At 41.2% G+C, this 16,068-nt stretch overlaps 1 protein-coding gene across 1 annotated transcript in view; it reads left to right on the forward strand.

Annotated features, from left to right (window-relative positions):
• The window catches only part of CUBN (cubilin), a 308,229-nt gene that overhangs the window by 179,366 nt on the left and 112,795 nt on the right, over window positions 1-16,068 (forward strand). The window contains 6 exon segments of the mRNA XM_031652472.1: window positions 1,235-1,394; window positions 3,457-3,570; window positions 5,678-5,788; window positions 7,177-7,305; window positions 8,426-8,558; window positions 15,741-15,946. Coding sequence (XP_031508332.1) covers window positions 1,235-1,394; window positions 3,457-3,570; window positions 5,678-5,788; window positions 7,177-7,305; window positions 8,426-8,558; window positions 15,741-15,946 — 853 coding nt within the window.

Consider the following 16,068-nt stretch of genomic DNA (forward strand, 5'->3'; position numbering starts at 1 on the left):
GACCCGTTACTTAGGTTCTCTGTGCATCTGTTGTCCTGTTCTTAAAAATGGAAAGAAATTGAGGATAAAATGGGACAGTGTATGTGAAGGGCTGAATCCAGTTCCTGGCACATGGTAAGCACCTAATGAATGGGAGTTATTATTAATCATCCATGCGAAGGAACTCATTTCCCCCTGATTTACACATAAGAGTATTCAAAAATTCATCTAGACACTGAGTTCCAAGCAAATTAGTAAGCTTCAACTTCAACAAATCAATACAGAGATTTCAGGTATATGTGATGTAGATTCCATTTCATTACATGCACGGAGGGTCAGCTAGGTCTCAGCATGGCCCTAGGCAAGACGAGACCAATAGTTAAAAGGGGAGAGGTAATTTTCTTTTCTTTTTTTTGAGATGGAGTCTTGCTCTTTGTTGCCTAGGCTTCAGAGCAGTGGTACAGTCTAGGCTCACTGCAACCTCCATCCTGGGTTCAAGCAATTCTCCTGCCTCAGGCTCCCAGGTAGCTTTGACTACAGGTGTGCACCACCACACCTGGCTAATTTTTGTATTTTTTATTAGAGATGGGGTTTCACCACATTGGCCAGGCTGGTCTTGAACTCCTGACCTCAGGTGATCCACCCGCCTCAGCCTCCCAAAGTGCTGGGATTATAGGCATGAGCCACCATGCCTGGCCAAAAAGAGAGAGAGGTAATTTTCTAAATCAGCCTCATATAACCTCTATCATTTGAAAAGAATTCTGCCATTTCTTTTAAGCATTACCCTATCACGAGCCCTAAGCAGAACAAACAGATCTAACAAATGTCAGGATTCTGACAACAAATGCTCATCACTCATCATTATTTCTCATCTGTTTTCTCATGTGTCTATTCTTGCATCACGCATTTCCAGCACATGTTGTGGGCATGGCCTTTGAGGTGACTACACTGGGGTTGGGGAGAAAGGGGAATATGGAAGGGATGGCATTTATGAAGTTATCAAGAGATCTAATAGTGGCTCTGACCGAGGAACTCCTGCCGAAATTCAGGTCAGCATCCCTAGAAATGACCAAAGACTCAAACACTCCCATGGAACTGTGAGACAAGACAAAAGAATAAAGTCAGTTTCCCCAGACCCAGCAAACGTGGGATTTTCCACTAGCACATCGGCATGCAGGCAGTTCATGGAATACAGGCCTTCTAGATGTGAATCTGAAGCTCTGAACCACTGTTTGCCCTGTCACCTTTCTTGTAGGCATACGATGGCTCAAGCTCCACAATGTCCCGCCTTGCCAGGACGTGTGGAAGGGAGCAGCTGGCTAACCCCATCGTGTCCTCAGGAAACAGCCTCTTCGTGAGATTTCTATCTGGCCTTTCCAGACAGAACAGAGGCTTCCGAGCTCAATTCAGGCAAGGCAAGTACCCTGCGGTTCTTCCCAAGCACAAGAGAAATCTTCAGTGCTCTGTTTGGTGCAACAGTGAAATGAGACCTGTGCTCAGAAATTGATCACAGCCTTCTACTTAACATGTAAAAAATTAAATAGAACAAAAGAACTGTGACTTACATTTATCCCAACTCCTGATGCTTGAAACCTTCTCCTTCTCTGACTTCCTTTGGACCTGCATCTCTAACAAGTTTACAGAATAATACTGTTTAAAAGTGCTTTTAAGACTAGAAACAGTATAGAAAAGCTTTTATCCAAATTCACTGATCTAGCACTACCCAAGGCTTTACACTACAATGGGATACACTGCTATCAATTACGAGACTTGCTTGTAATGTAATCAGATTCCAGCCCCCGGAAGCAGTGGTTTCCCTCATTTCTGAGTCCTGCCATTGTCCAACTGAGGAGTCACTGTTGTTTTCCATTTATTTTTCTTTGTTCCCTCCCTTCCTCCCCCGCTACCCTCCTCTTCCTTTTCCTCTCCTTCCCTTCCTTTTCCCCCCTCTCTTTCCCTCCCCTTCCCTTTCTTTCCACAGGGTCTCACTCTGTCACCCAGGCTGGAGTGCAGTGGTGCAATCATGACTCACTGAAGCCTCAACCTCCCAGGCTTAGGCAGTCCTCCCACCTCAGCCTCCCAAGTAGCTGGGTCTATAGGTGCACCCCCATACCTGGCTGCTTTTTTTTTTTTTTTTTAGAGATGGGATCTTGCTCTGTTGCCCAGGCTGGTCTCAAACTTCTGGCCTCAAGTGATTCTCCTGTCTTAGCCTCCCAAAGTGCTAGAATTACAGGCATGAGCCACTGCACCTGGCCATTGTTTTTGTTCTTAAATCACCACTTCTCCAAGACCTTTTTATCCATTGCCTTTCATCTGCTCATTCTGAGAGAGGAACCCCTTATCCCATCAGAGATGACTTGTATTCAGATGATTCAGAACATTCATTACAAATACATTTAGTCTGTGTAGTCGTTACGTCTCTCTTAGTCAACTCACTTATATTCTGTAGTAAAGAGCTCTGGATAGGGACAGTGCCTGGATCGAGGTCTCCCAAATACATACCATAGACCTTTAGACTTTGGAGCAAGACAGACCATATTCTTGTTGATTTTAAAGAAAAACTAGTTTCCTAATAGTTCTTTTGCATGTTATTATTCACTTGTATGTTGTTTCATAGTAAAAAGTCCCTGCTAGCTTTCATCTGGACTATGACAACCTCCTCAAAGTCACCTACCCTTACCCCATCTCTCTCCAAAGTCACCTGTAAAAGCCCTGCTCTGATCATGCCATTGGAATGTTCAGTGTGTGTCCTGTCTCCACCTGGCCTGGAGAATGAAGCTCAAGCTCCTGCAGATGTTAACCAAGGGCCCCAGAACCGCCCTGACCTCTCTCCAGCGTCAGTCACCCACATCCCTCGGGCACCCCACGCTCCAGCTGAGCCTGTATAGATGCAGTCCTTACCCTCCTCTGTGTCTGCTCAGGCGGTCCCCTCCCTGGCCTCCCTTTTCTCACCCTCCAAGTCCTAGTTTAGCCTCAGCCTCCTCCTCAGCGAGACCTCTTACGCCCTCCAGCGGTGACCGCCTCTCCCTCTTCAGGACTCACATGGAATTTTGCTCTTCTCTGATAATCTGCAGTCATCCTTAGGAAGCCTTGTTCAATTGAGTATTTATTTTCCTGAAAAAAAAAGAGGTCATGTATAAGTAGACTATCCCTATACCTGTGGTTTATGAGTGGGCCGTGTAAGTGAATCCATGTAAGAATTTTGTTTGAATGACTTAGGCAATTCATAGCCATTTAATCTGTTGCTTTCTGCCACTTCCTACTTCCTGTAGTTGAAGAATAATTGTTAAAAATATAAACTGTATAAAATATAAACTCATGGTTTATGTGCAGCTCTCCTTACGGAGAACTTTCTTGGTATGCATTTTAGAAATAAGAAGAAAAATCACTGATGGTTTTATTCAGCAGATAATTGTTTCGTACGGTCAGCAGAAATGAAAAGCATATGACATGTATGTGTGTTTGTGTGTTCCCCAGCCTGCGGAGGCCACATCCTCACCAGCTCATTTGATACTGTTTCCTCTCCACGGTTCCCTGCCAATTATCCAAACAATCAGAACTGCAGCTGGATCATTCAAGCGCAACCTCCATGTAAGTAAAAAAATAAAAAAGAAAAGGCATGCAGGAGAGAAGGTGCCTGTGGGAAGGTCAGTCTATAGGTAACCTTCTTATCTCAGTGCTAACAATCGATGGCCTTCCTCTTCATCTTTTGCAAGTCCCGATTCCTGATGTGCCCAAGAACAAGCATTTCCTAATCTGATAGGGAAGTCATTTTTACAGTTGCTTCTAAATTTAAAAACCATTTTTTTTTTCATTTCAAGGCCTAGCAAAGGTTAAAAACACACACACACAACAACAACACAACACACCTACAGCCTCGCTGTATTAACAGGCATATGCAGGCATGTGAGATTGGGGGTAAACCAAAATAATCGATAAATAGTGTTTGACATGTGTGCCTTGAGTGTAGCTGATGCCCAAGACAGTTGCTGAGTGACCAAATGAAGAAGAGCCACAGACTGGAGAGTCAGTGACTCACGGGCCAGAATGCAATGCACACGCCTATCCATCAAAGCAGACATTCATAAAACCTGGGCTCTCCTGCAAGGTACTATTCCAGCACAGGCCTTGAATAAACATTGAATAAACGCTTACTTTCTTTTCTTTCTTGGAACCCTAGAATCTTACTTTCTGACCCGGTAACAGTCCGTTGGTAAGACAGAAAGAGAACATCAGGAAATGCCCCTAAAGGACATGACAGAATAGCTGCAAAGCAGGTGATGCTTGGGGCCCTTCTGAATCCTGTTTCAGGGGAGCCCTGCCCTCCTTTGAGGTTTGCAGGAAAATACAGTTTCAGGCATAATGTAGGAAAGACTTTAAGTTCTTCACTCTACACAGCAATTAATCGCTTGTGTGAAAATAGGGAAGTCACTTAAGCTTATCAGGCCATGAAAAAATAATCTGCAAAATGAAGAGTCTGGCTTAAATATTCTCTAGCACTTTCCCTTGGTATGTCAGGAGTTAACAAATTGCTGGTATCTTTATTGACATGCATAAGATGTGGAGGCCGATGATGTAATCCTTAGCCAATTCAAACGGGAAGGTGGAGCCCCAAAGAAAGTTGCCAGCCAGCCAGAAACTGAGCTGTAGATAAAGAAGCCCCCTCCCTTGAACAGAGCCGTTTGTGCCTGAGGATTATTTTCTAATGAGTTGTAAAGCATTTAGATGAAAGATCTCACTAGTTCAAGAACAGCAATAGGAAAAGATCCTGTTCCGAAGATTAGAGAGCTTGAAGAACAACAAAAAGAAAATGTATCCAGGGGCTTGCTGTTCTGCAAAGCTTTCTTGATAAATGTCTCTGAACCTTAGGGCACTAGCTCTAGCCTGAAAATAAAACTAAGTGAGCTAAAATGTGACAGCCAGGGAGAAAAGAATGCATTATTTGCAAGCACATGCAAAGAAGCCGAATTTAAGGAAATGAATCTATTGAGAAAAATGCTTATCAGAGAAACACAGCAATGGTGATATAAAAACTGGAAAGATGGCATTTTCCAACAAGATATTCCCTTATAGTGCCTAGAATGAACCTACCCAGGAGTCCTCTTATTTACCACTACCAGCGTTTCAGATGCCACAGGCACTTTGGAAAGCATCTATTCTGTTACTCTTCAAAGGAAACCATCTAGCATAGAAGTTATCCCCTTCCCTCTCTTTATCCCTTCAACCATGTGCAAGTCTGCCTCATTCATTACTTCTCTGCTGGAGAACCCTTACATGAAATTGTCAGAAGTAAAATTTATCTCCCTGTATGTTTTTTAATTTTAATTTTATTTTGTAAAAAATTTTTATTTTTAGTGTTTGTGAATACATAGTAGATATATATAGTTATGGGGTACCTGAGATGTTTGGATGTAGGCATGCAATGTGCAATAATCCCATCATGCAGAATGGGGTCTCCATCCCTTCAAGCATTTATCCTTTGCGTTACAAATAATCCAATTATACTCTTTTAATTATTTTTAAATGTACAGTAAGTTATTATCAACTACAATTACCCTGTTGTGCTATCAGATAGGTCTTACTCATTCCTTCTATTTTTTATACTCATTAACCATCCCCACCTCCCCATCTTGCCCCATCTCCCTGTATGTTTTATTTGCCAGTACTGTATTAGAGAATCTTCTCTTTTTTCTTCCAGTAAATCATATCACCCTCTCTTTTACCCACTTTGAACTTGAAAGAAGCACAACGTGCACACGTGACTTTGTAGAAATTTTGGACGGCAACCACGAAGACGCACCCCTCCGAGGTACCTCGGCGCTCACTCATATACATCTGTGGTCTTGGCTGTGCTTTATTTATAGATCTACATATTTACAGGCTGCCGTTCTAGGTTAGAATGTTTCCAATAAATAGAAAGAGCAGCCTAAGCCAAGTAAAGATGATTAGAGGGTAAGAAAGTAGGCTTGAATGTGAGGTTCAGGGAACTCAGCCTGTTGATTAATATATTCAAACATGTGAATAGTTTGTGTATGTGTTTTAAAAGATTTAAAAATTGCAGCTGCTTTAAAGAGTAGTGGAATGCAGCCCATCCCAGCATTACAGAGCATTCTGTCAGAAATTTCTTGTTAATATTTGACCAAGTTCTTACGTTCAAATGGAGCATGTTTCTTTCAGCCTTGTCCTTAGTGGAAGCAAAAAAAACAAAAACCCACTTAATTAGTTAATTAATTAATTAATTCCATTAAAAATCTGTCATTTGTTTGTTAGACTTCCCAATAAAATTAAAGAGTGCCACTCTCTAGTTTCTAAAATATTCTCAGCCAAAAAAACAAAACAAAACAAAACAAAACCACCTCAGGCCATTTAAGCTTTCTCCATGAACTTCCTAACTTTTGAATTTTGTTGTAAAAACCTCTCGTCCTGCACTAGAAGACAAGGTCTGTCAGGGAGGAGACTGCTTTGCCTGTTGCCTAATTCCCAGTGCCCAGGACAGTGTCTGAGACAAAAGCGAGCAGTCAATGAACTCTCCACACCCTCTCCACACCTCTCACAGCATCGCCGAGGTCTTTGTTAGTAAGCATTTGACAAGCATAAGGACATATTATTTAACAAACTGTTACATCGCAATACCTTGTGCTGAGTACTGTTCTCAGTATGTTAGAAATAATAAGTCAATCCTTTTAACCTTATGAGATAGGTTTCATTATTTTCAATATGCCCCTTTTCTCCAAGTGGGGAAACTGAGGCACCAAGCACTTCAGTAACTTGCCTAGGATCACACAGCTAGCAAATGACTGAGCCAGGAGCTGAATCCAGGTAGCCTGGCTCCAGCATCCACACTTTCCTGTGCTACAACATATTGAATATTAGTGCATGTATTTGTATGGGTCCAACTGGGCTGGAGATTTTTGCTTTAGGTACATGTGTCCCTTGGTCGTCTAAGTTTTTCCTCTGGTCCTATTGTTCTTGATCATGTTGATAAATCACCCCTCCTATGTATAGCTCCTATATATAGTTTATTTTAAATGATCAGGTATTGTCTCAAACACTGACCCTGAATGAAGTGGTTCTCCTAGTGACAATTTCTTCCCTTTGTTTTGGTCTCTTGTAATTCTAGTAAAGATGTATTTCCTAGAAATAGTGGCCTCTGCCATGTCGTCATTCATTCTCCTTGTTGTTATCTTCATTATCTAGGCCGTTACTGTGGCACTGACATGCCCCATCCTATCACATCCTTCAGCAGCGCCCTGACGCTGAGGTTCGTCTCTGATTATAGCTTGAGTGCTGGGGGTTTCCACGCTATGGTCACTGCATCAGTGTCGGGTAAGAAACCTTAGTACCTGGCTCCAGCGGTTAACAGGGATGTGGTAGAAATTCTTGGTTTGTTATTTGGGACTCTTTGACCTTCGTAGTTGGGAGCTAATTTCCTGAGATCACCTCTGGACCAAATCTTACCTTCTTCCCAATTAAGTGAACCTGTTGTCAGTTCTAACAATAATGAACTCTGAAAGTGTGGACAATTGGTTGGAAATGTGGCTGTCTTTTCAGCTACACCCCACGCTCTCAGATGACTTGATGTTCTTTTGTTTGTTTTGTTTTGTTTTTGAGATGGAGTCTCACTCTGTCGCCCAGGCTGGAGTATAATGGCACAGTCTTGGCTCACTGCAACCTCCACCTCCTGGGTTCAAGCGATTCTCCTGCCTCAGTCTCCTGAGTAGCTGGGATTACAGGCACCTGCCACCACACCTGGCTAATTTTTGTATTTTTAGTCGAGACGAGGTTTCCCTATGTTGGCCAGACTGGTCTCGAACTCCTGACCTCGTGATCTGCCAGCCTTGGCCTCCCAAAGTGCTGGGATTACAGGTGTGAGCCACTGCGCTCGCCCTGGTGTTCTTTTTGGCTTGTTAAGGCAGCCCCAACCTGGGGAGGAGAGGAACGGGGAGCCGCCCAGGACTGGGTTTCTTAGCCTGTTAGCCGGGAGAGTGCTGCTGGTCACTGCCATCTTCCTTGTTATTAGTAGTTAAGAGCTACAGAACACCTAGAAGATGGTGAGTGCATTTCGGTGCTCTACTGAGAGGGAAAAGCAAGCATGCTGCCCTGGCTTCTAGGCCAGGGTTGAATAGAATCCTGGTCACAAAAGTCAAGTGGCTGTAGGATAGTAAACAAGTCTTTTATTCTTCAAAGTTACCATTCACAGGTAGAAAAGGCTTTGAGAAAAGACATTGCAGAAATTCCTTCTAATCCACCACACTGCTTGGCCCTTGGTCTTCAGTTTGCAGAATCGTTCCCTCCTTATTTTATATGACATGATGTTTTAAAATGCGAGATGGACATGTTGTCTATTCTTTTACATCGATATGGCTCTAGCATTCTTTCTCCTTTATTTTATAGTGTCTGATGCAGTCTTTGCTGTGATACTCACTTTATTTCTGTTTTCTTCTAGCTTGTGGTGGAACGTTCTACGTGGCTGAAGGCATCTTCAACAGCCCTGGCTACCCAGACGTTTATCCCGCTAATGTGGAATGTGTCTGGAACATCGTCAGTTCCCCTGGCAACGGACTCCAGCTGTCTTTTATGTAAATCCTTTTTATGGTGTATTGTTTCAGTGCTAATGAATCTGTAGGAAAGAAGTCCTGGTGCTAATAAGATGGGCAACTTACAGTGTATGTGAAATTTAGGAAGTATTTTTCCAAATTTCCTCTATTTCAGTCCTAGTTTGAGTTATAAATAGCATGAAGATTCTGTCGACCATGGTTCTTGAGTCCTGTCTAACATTCCCAAAAGAGCATTCTTGAGCCCTTGGCAAATGAATCTGTGGCCCATTCATGTTCAGAGTACAGGAATCTTATCTTTTTTTGGAATTAGACACATGTAGATCCTTCCAGAGAATCACTAGTATTGTTTATTCCAGCAGAGCCCTCCCATCTCAATTAAGCATTCTTTACGCTTATATCTTATCCCCACCTCAATCCACCTTTCCTTCTATTTCTATCAGAAGAATGGTTTTGCGGCCAGGTGCGGTCACTCACGCCTGTAATCTCAGCACTTTCGGAGGCTGAGGCGGGCAGATCACTTGAGGTCAAGAGTTCGAGACCAGCCTCGCCAACATGGCAAAACCCTTCCTCTACTAAAAATACAAAAATTAGCCGGGAGTGGTGGCAGGCACCTGTAATCCCAGCTGCTTGGGAGGCTGAGGTGGGAGAATCCCCTGAACTTGGGAGGTGGAGGTTGCAGTGAGCTGAGACTGAGCCACTGCATTCCAGCCTGGGCAACAGAGTGAGACTCCATCTTGAAAAAAAAAAGAAAAAAGAATGGTTTTGGAAGTTTTTTAACTTCCAAACTTAAACTTACTTAAACTTTAAACTTAATTTTTTAGAACACTTTCATATTCCTCATTGCACTATAACACTTTTTGAACAGGGACTATAAACATGGAATTAGTAGTAGGATCCTATAACATTCTGAGTGGTCTTAGATTAAATTAGACAGCAACAATAATATCTCTTAGAGTAGATGTAAAAAGCACACATTTTAATCAACTAATAGAGAGGTATATGTGACATGTCACATGATAATGGATGCTTATTATATGTTGAGAGATAAGATCTTGGAATTTAAATTGCCGTTTTGAATTAGAAGTTATTTACCAGTCTATGTTACATATTACTAGGCTGTGGTTGGGACTGCTAATTCTGTTTTGAAGAGAATATAAGTAACTTATTGTTGAGAGAGGAGGATTGTTTTGAGGACCCTGGCCTGTTTATTTAAAAGTCTTACTTTTCTTCCAAGACTTGCTAATCTGTGCATCTGGAACTGATTAAAAATATGGGACAACCATCCTATTTGTGGACCAAGTTCAAACATCTCAAGTTGCTTTTTTTAAATCCATCAATCAGACAGAGCCTCTTCAGGATACAAGTGGCCTTGTGTTAGGACAAAGACACCCTCTGCGTGCTGAAAGGCAATGCAAGTTTAAGCTGCCTCACAGGAAGGAGGTTTGGGTTTGTCTTTTTTTTTTTTTTTTTTTTTGGAGACACAGTCTGGCTTTGTTGCCCAGGCTGGAGTGCAGTGGAATGATCTCAGCTCACTGCAACCTCTGCCTCCCGGGTTTAAGCTATTCTCCTGCCTCAGCCTCCTGAGTAGCTGGGATTACAGGCACATGCCACCACGCCAAGCTAGTTTTTATATTTTTAGTAGTGATGGGATTTCACTATGTTGGCCAGGCTGGTCTCGAACTCCTGACCTCAAGTAATTCACCCACCTTGGCCTCCCAAAGTGCTGGGATTACAGGCGTGAGCCACCACACCTGGCCTGGTTTGTCTTCGTCTTCACTAAGAGCACAGAATTCTGGATGGGAAGAAATCTATATACTTTATAATGTTTACTGGACATATATTTATTCCTTTACTCAACAGATATTTATTAAGCTCCTAATACGTGCTAGGCATGTAGTTGGCTCATGCTACTCTCCTATGAGGTGCTTTCTATATATTGATCAATAAAACACCATCATTGTCCTTAGAATAAAATTCAAAGCCCTTCGCACAGCTTTAGAAGGCTTATCAGAATTGCCACATAAAATGATTTTTTTTGGTCTTTTCCTCTGTGTGTCTACCACATTCACGTTGTTGACCGCTCTCATTCAGCGGTTGCCAGGAACTGAGCTAGGTGTTCAAGACAGATAAGATTTCGGGTCTTGACAAATTACTCATAAACCAACATTAAGAAGCTGTTTAATTAAATTCATTTTATTTCTGTGGGATAATAATAACAAGTTTCTATAAACAAATTTATAGTAATTTCAAATTTCTAGAACTGTGAAGATAAAGAAGATGTCAAATTTAAAACGCATACCACACAGCTGGTGCTTAGCAAATGTTCAGTGACTCAATTCTCTCAATCTTTACCATTTCTGAAGCATCTTCTGTGATGGTTCACAAATAAATCCAAATGGGCAGCACTAGGCTCTCCTTCCAGAGGGTGGGAGATTATACACACAGAAAGCAAGTTTCATCTATTTTAGTGCTTAATAGACATTACATTTTAATTACCATATAGAAAATCGTAATGGCTCAGCTCTTTCCTTTCTTGCCTGTAAGAAGTTAATTTTGATTACTCTGAGTTACTAGCTTGAGTTTTATCTTTAAAATGGAATTTTTAGACTGCAAGATGCCTCTTTTTTTGCAGTTGATTAATGAGAAGGCAAGGCCTGTGAGTTATTTCTTCCCTGGTCTAAATTCTATCCAGATGGGTGCTTGGAAACATTACCCTGGGGTGTGTGAGAGCATATGAGAAGCATATGTATCACATCAAGTTCTAAAACATGGGGCTGGGATTGTGGTGAAACTGAGTAGGGAAGAGGACTGGAGAAATTATGGTTGAATCTGCAACAAAAAGAAATGGGGAGAAATAAAACCTAAAAAGGAGTTTTTTTGTAAAACGTATATTTAACCATTTATTACCCATAATATGACTAACAATGTGAAATATGCTAAAATTATTTTCTTCTGCTTCTCAGAACGCAGAAAGGGAAGAAAGGGAGATCGTTTTCCTCAGAAGATAAATTACATACAGCTGCCTCTAAAATCTTTCTATTCAAAGTGCAGTGCAATCTTTCTGACCAGTTAGTTCACCCCTGTGGTTTGGTAGGCAGGGAATTGACAGAAATTGTATTTTATGCTTGCGGAGTGCTTTTAGAAAGTGATTGGTCTCGGTTCAAGAATCAGAATGAGATAATAAGAAACAGTGATTGTACTATTTTTGTTCCACATCCTACATTTACTAACAGATCTAAGCCAAAGGGTAGAATTGCTTATAAAATGTAGCAGCCTAAAGCAAAGACTTCCAAGAATAATCAAGCTTTTTAAAAGTTTAATTTAATCCTTATAGGTATTTCCCTACCACCATGTCCAATGGAATGTCTTTTCTGCCATCTAGCACTGGATTACACTAGTCAAGTATGTAGAAAAGACCTTCACTTTGTAATCTTCTGGAGCATCGGACAGAATGCTAATGTGCATGTTGATCACCTAGGATCTTGCTGAAATTCATTTTCTCACTGAGCTGGTTGGTGGGGCCAGATTGCTTGTTTCAAACAAGCTCTCCGGTGATGCTGATGTTGCTGGACTATGCACTGCACTTTGAATAGAAAGATTTTAGAGGCAGCTGCATGTAATTTACCTTCTGAGGAAAATGATCTCCCTTTCTTCCCTTTCTGCGTTCTGAGAAGCAGAAGAAAACAATTTTAGCATATTTCATTGTTGATCATATTATGGGCAATGAAATTGAGCCTGAATGTGTGCACCAAACTTGGCAGTCATCCCAAAGATGGATTTAGACCAATTCCTTCCAAAAAAAATGATTGAAGATACAAATATTGTGTTATAAAGCATCAGATTGTCAAAGGAGACAAATGTGTGGTTTGCTTTACCTGATGTGGATATATCCTGATTTCAATGATCAATTATAGCTTGCTGTAAAAGTTCCATCTAGAGTAGTCCAAATGGTCTATACTGTAGTGACCCACCTTGGTGGGATTGTGAGAGCCACCAGCTTACCACCAGGCTTACTGATTTGGTTAGAGACCTACCAATGCTAGTATCTGGCTTGAGAGGAGGGTAGAGCAGAGCTGACCAGTTACTTCACCCCTGTGGTCTGGTAGGCAGGGAATGACCAGAGATGTACCTGGTATATTGACTAGTGGTAGGGCTTGAGGTGGCCAGAGCCTTCAGGCTGCTTGTCTCTAACCATTCTCCTCCATTAGCTGAGCTACAGCCCCAGGGGAGCACTATACTTAGCATAAAGTAAAATCTTGCAATGGATAATGTTGAGCGTTAACGGAAAGATACACATGACAGAGAAGTACATTTTCCCTTTCCTTTCCTTTCCCTTTCCCCTTCCCTTCCCTTCCCTTCCCTTCCCTTCCCTTCCCTTCCTTTCCTTTCCTTTCCCCTTCCCTTCCTTTCCCCTTCCCTTCCCTTCCCTTCCTTTCCCTTCCTTTCCCTTCCCCTTCCCTTCCTTTCCCTTCCTTTCCCTTCCCCTTCCCTTCCTTTCCCTTTCCCTTCCCCTTCACCTTCCCCTTCCCTTCCTTTCACTTCCCTTCCCTTCCTTTCACTTCCCTTCCCTTCCCTTCCTTTCCCCTACCCCTTCCCCTTCCCCTTCCCTTCCCTTCCCTTCCCTTCCCTTCCCTTTTTCTTTCCCCTTTTCCCTTTCCCTTCTCCTGTTTGAGTTCGTGCTTTCATTTATTTGGGGTATAAACCTAGAAGTGAAATTGCTGGTTCATATGACAATACTATGTTTAACTTTTTGAGGAACCACCAAACTTTTCTATAGGGATGCACTATTTTACATTCCCAATAGTAATGCATAAGAGTTCTAATTTCTCCATATCCTCATCAACACTTCTTATTTTCCATTTTAAAATAATAGTCTTCCTAGTGGGTTTGCAGTGTTATCTCATTGTGGTTTTGATTTGCATTTCTCTAATGACTAGTAATGTGGAAAATCTTTTCATGTTTTTATTAACTATTCATAAATCTTCTTTGGAGAAATGTCTATTCAGTTTCTTTGCCATTTTAATTGAGTTATTTGGTTTTTAATTTTCGAGTTGCAGGAGTTATTTTATATTCAGGATACTAACTTGGTCATGTGTTTTTATTTTCTTTGGGTAGATATTTAGGGGTGGAATTTCTGGGCATTAATTGGATGTGCATTTAATTTTATGAGAAACTCCCAAATAATTATTCAAATTGGCTATATCACTATGCAGTCCCACCAGGAATATATAAGACTTCAGTTGCTCTGCGTGCTTGTCAACAATTGATCTTGTCAGTCTTTTAATTTTAGCCCTTATGATGGGTGTGGAATGATATCTGACTGTGGTATTTAAGTTGCATTGCTCTGATGAGTAATCATATAGAGTACTTTTCACATTCTCAGTAGCCATTTTCTTGTCTTCTTTTATGAATATCTGTTCAAGCCCTTTGTCCACTTTTAATTTGGTTGTTTGTTTTTTCATTATCTGTAGGAATTCCTTTTATATTTCAACTATGAGTCCCTTGCTAGATAAATGCTTTACAATTATCTCCCGTTTCCCCACCCCAGTCTGTAGCTTGCCTTTTCATTTTTTTAAATATATATATATTTTTCTAGAGAGGATCTCACTCTGTCGCATAGGCTGGAGTGAAGTGGCACAATCACCCCTCACTTCAGCCTCGATCTCCCAGGCTTAAGCAGTCTTCCTGCCTCAGCCTCCCAAGTAGCTGGGATTATAGGCACAGGCCACCACATAGCTACATTTTATTTTTTGTAGAGAGGGGGTCTCACTGTGTTGCTCAGGCTAGTCTCTAACTCCTGGGCTCAAGTGATCCTCCCACCTCAGCCTCCCAAAGTGCTGAGATTATGCTTGCGAGCCACCACGTGCAGCCTATTTATTTTCTTATTCATGTCTTTAATGAAATGTTTATCAATTCAAATTTATTAATTTTTATCTTATAGTTAGTGCTTTTTGCATTCTGTGTAAGAAATGTTTGCCCATCCCAAGGTCACAAAGATTTTTCTCCATGTTTTCTTCTAGGATATTTATGTTTCTAGCCTTTATATTTACATCCTTGAGAAATGTTAAATTAGTTTCTGGGTATGAAGATAGGCAGAAATAGAGGTTCTTTTTTCCCTATCTTTCTGTAAGGATATCCGTTATTGCAGCACCATTTGTTAAAATGACTTTTCCCCTTGATTTGTCTTGGCACCATGGATTGAATTGGATTGACTATGCATTTATGGGCCCCTACTGGAAATTCTTTCCTATTCCGTTCATCCATTTGTCTACCCTTACACCAATACCACTTTATCTTGAGTAGCTCATGTTTTTAAGCAGTAAGGCCAAGTTTTGAAAATATTCACGAGGCACCTACATGTTCCCGACTCTTTATATATGTTCCCTATGAACATCATATGAGGTAGGTACTGTTTCCTATCTTCAAATCCTCATCACATCACAGTCGCAGAATATAAGACAAGTTGAATAGGTCACATTCAAGCACTGGCCTGTGTTGTTACAAATCCCATAATTTTGCTGCCTCTCCAGAAATTAAGTACGTACACCTTTGCAGGGCATTTAAGTGCCACCTAAATGATCCCATCATATTGCCCCAGTTACATGTTTTAATCGTTTCTTTTTTTATTATTTACCTTCAGCCAATTCACACCTTGTCTTAATGGTTTCTTAGAGGTACTCAGTGTTTTTAACAAATCAGGTATCTCTTGCAGGTTTCTGAATATGTCTGGCCCTTCTCTGCACATGTGCCTTGGTGGCATGATTCTTTGCACACCATCTATATTCCTTATATCCAGCTAACATGTATATTTCCATCTCGAAAAATCTTCCCGACAAGCTATTGCAGAGCCCCACAATCAGATGTGATGCCTCTGCTTTGCAGTTCTTAAACACCACTTTATAGCTCTGATGGCACTCACGCTATTCTGCCTTATATATATATTGTTTTCTATATTCGTGCCTGGTTTTGCCCACTAGGAAGAAAACTCCTTCCTGGAAGTATATTCATTGTCTTTGTAGCTATTGAATACGCATTTCAAGAAATCCGAGTGAAAGAAATTTTTTGAGACAGCTACATAATTTCGTGATCAAAGTTAAAGAAAGTTTAAAAAAAGTGAACAGGTTAACCTAGCATGTGATCCAGGAAAATCCCAAAGTCTATTCTCTCAATTTAATCCCTACAAATATTTTTTCCCCAAATCAGATCTTTCCAGTTGGAAGACTCTCAGGACTGCAGCAGAGATTTTGTGGAGATCCGTGAAGGAAATGCCACGGGTCACTTGGTGGGACGATACTGTGGACACTCCTTCCCTCTCAATTATTCTTCCATCACTGGACATACCCTGTGGGTCAGATTTATCTCAGATGGTTCTGGCAGCGGCACGGGCTTCCAGGCCACATTTATGAAGAGTAAGTTGTTTCTATTTTAGTGATAGCTTACAAAATATGTCTTACAAACTACCAATAATAATTTTCTCAGTAATACATTAAGCAAGAACAATCCTAAACTCTCCACTATTTTCCTACATTGT

This window comes from Papio anubis, chromosome 11, assembly GCF_008728515.1.
Source record: "Papio anubis isolate 15944 chromosome 11, Panubis1.0, whole genome shotgun sequence".
Taxonomy (NCBI): Eukaryota; Metazoa; Chordata; class Mammalia; order Primates; family Cercopithecidae; genus Papio; species Papio anubis.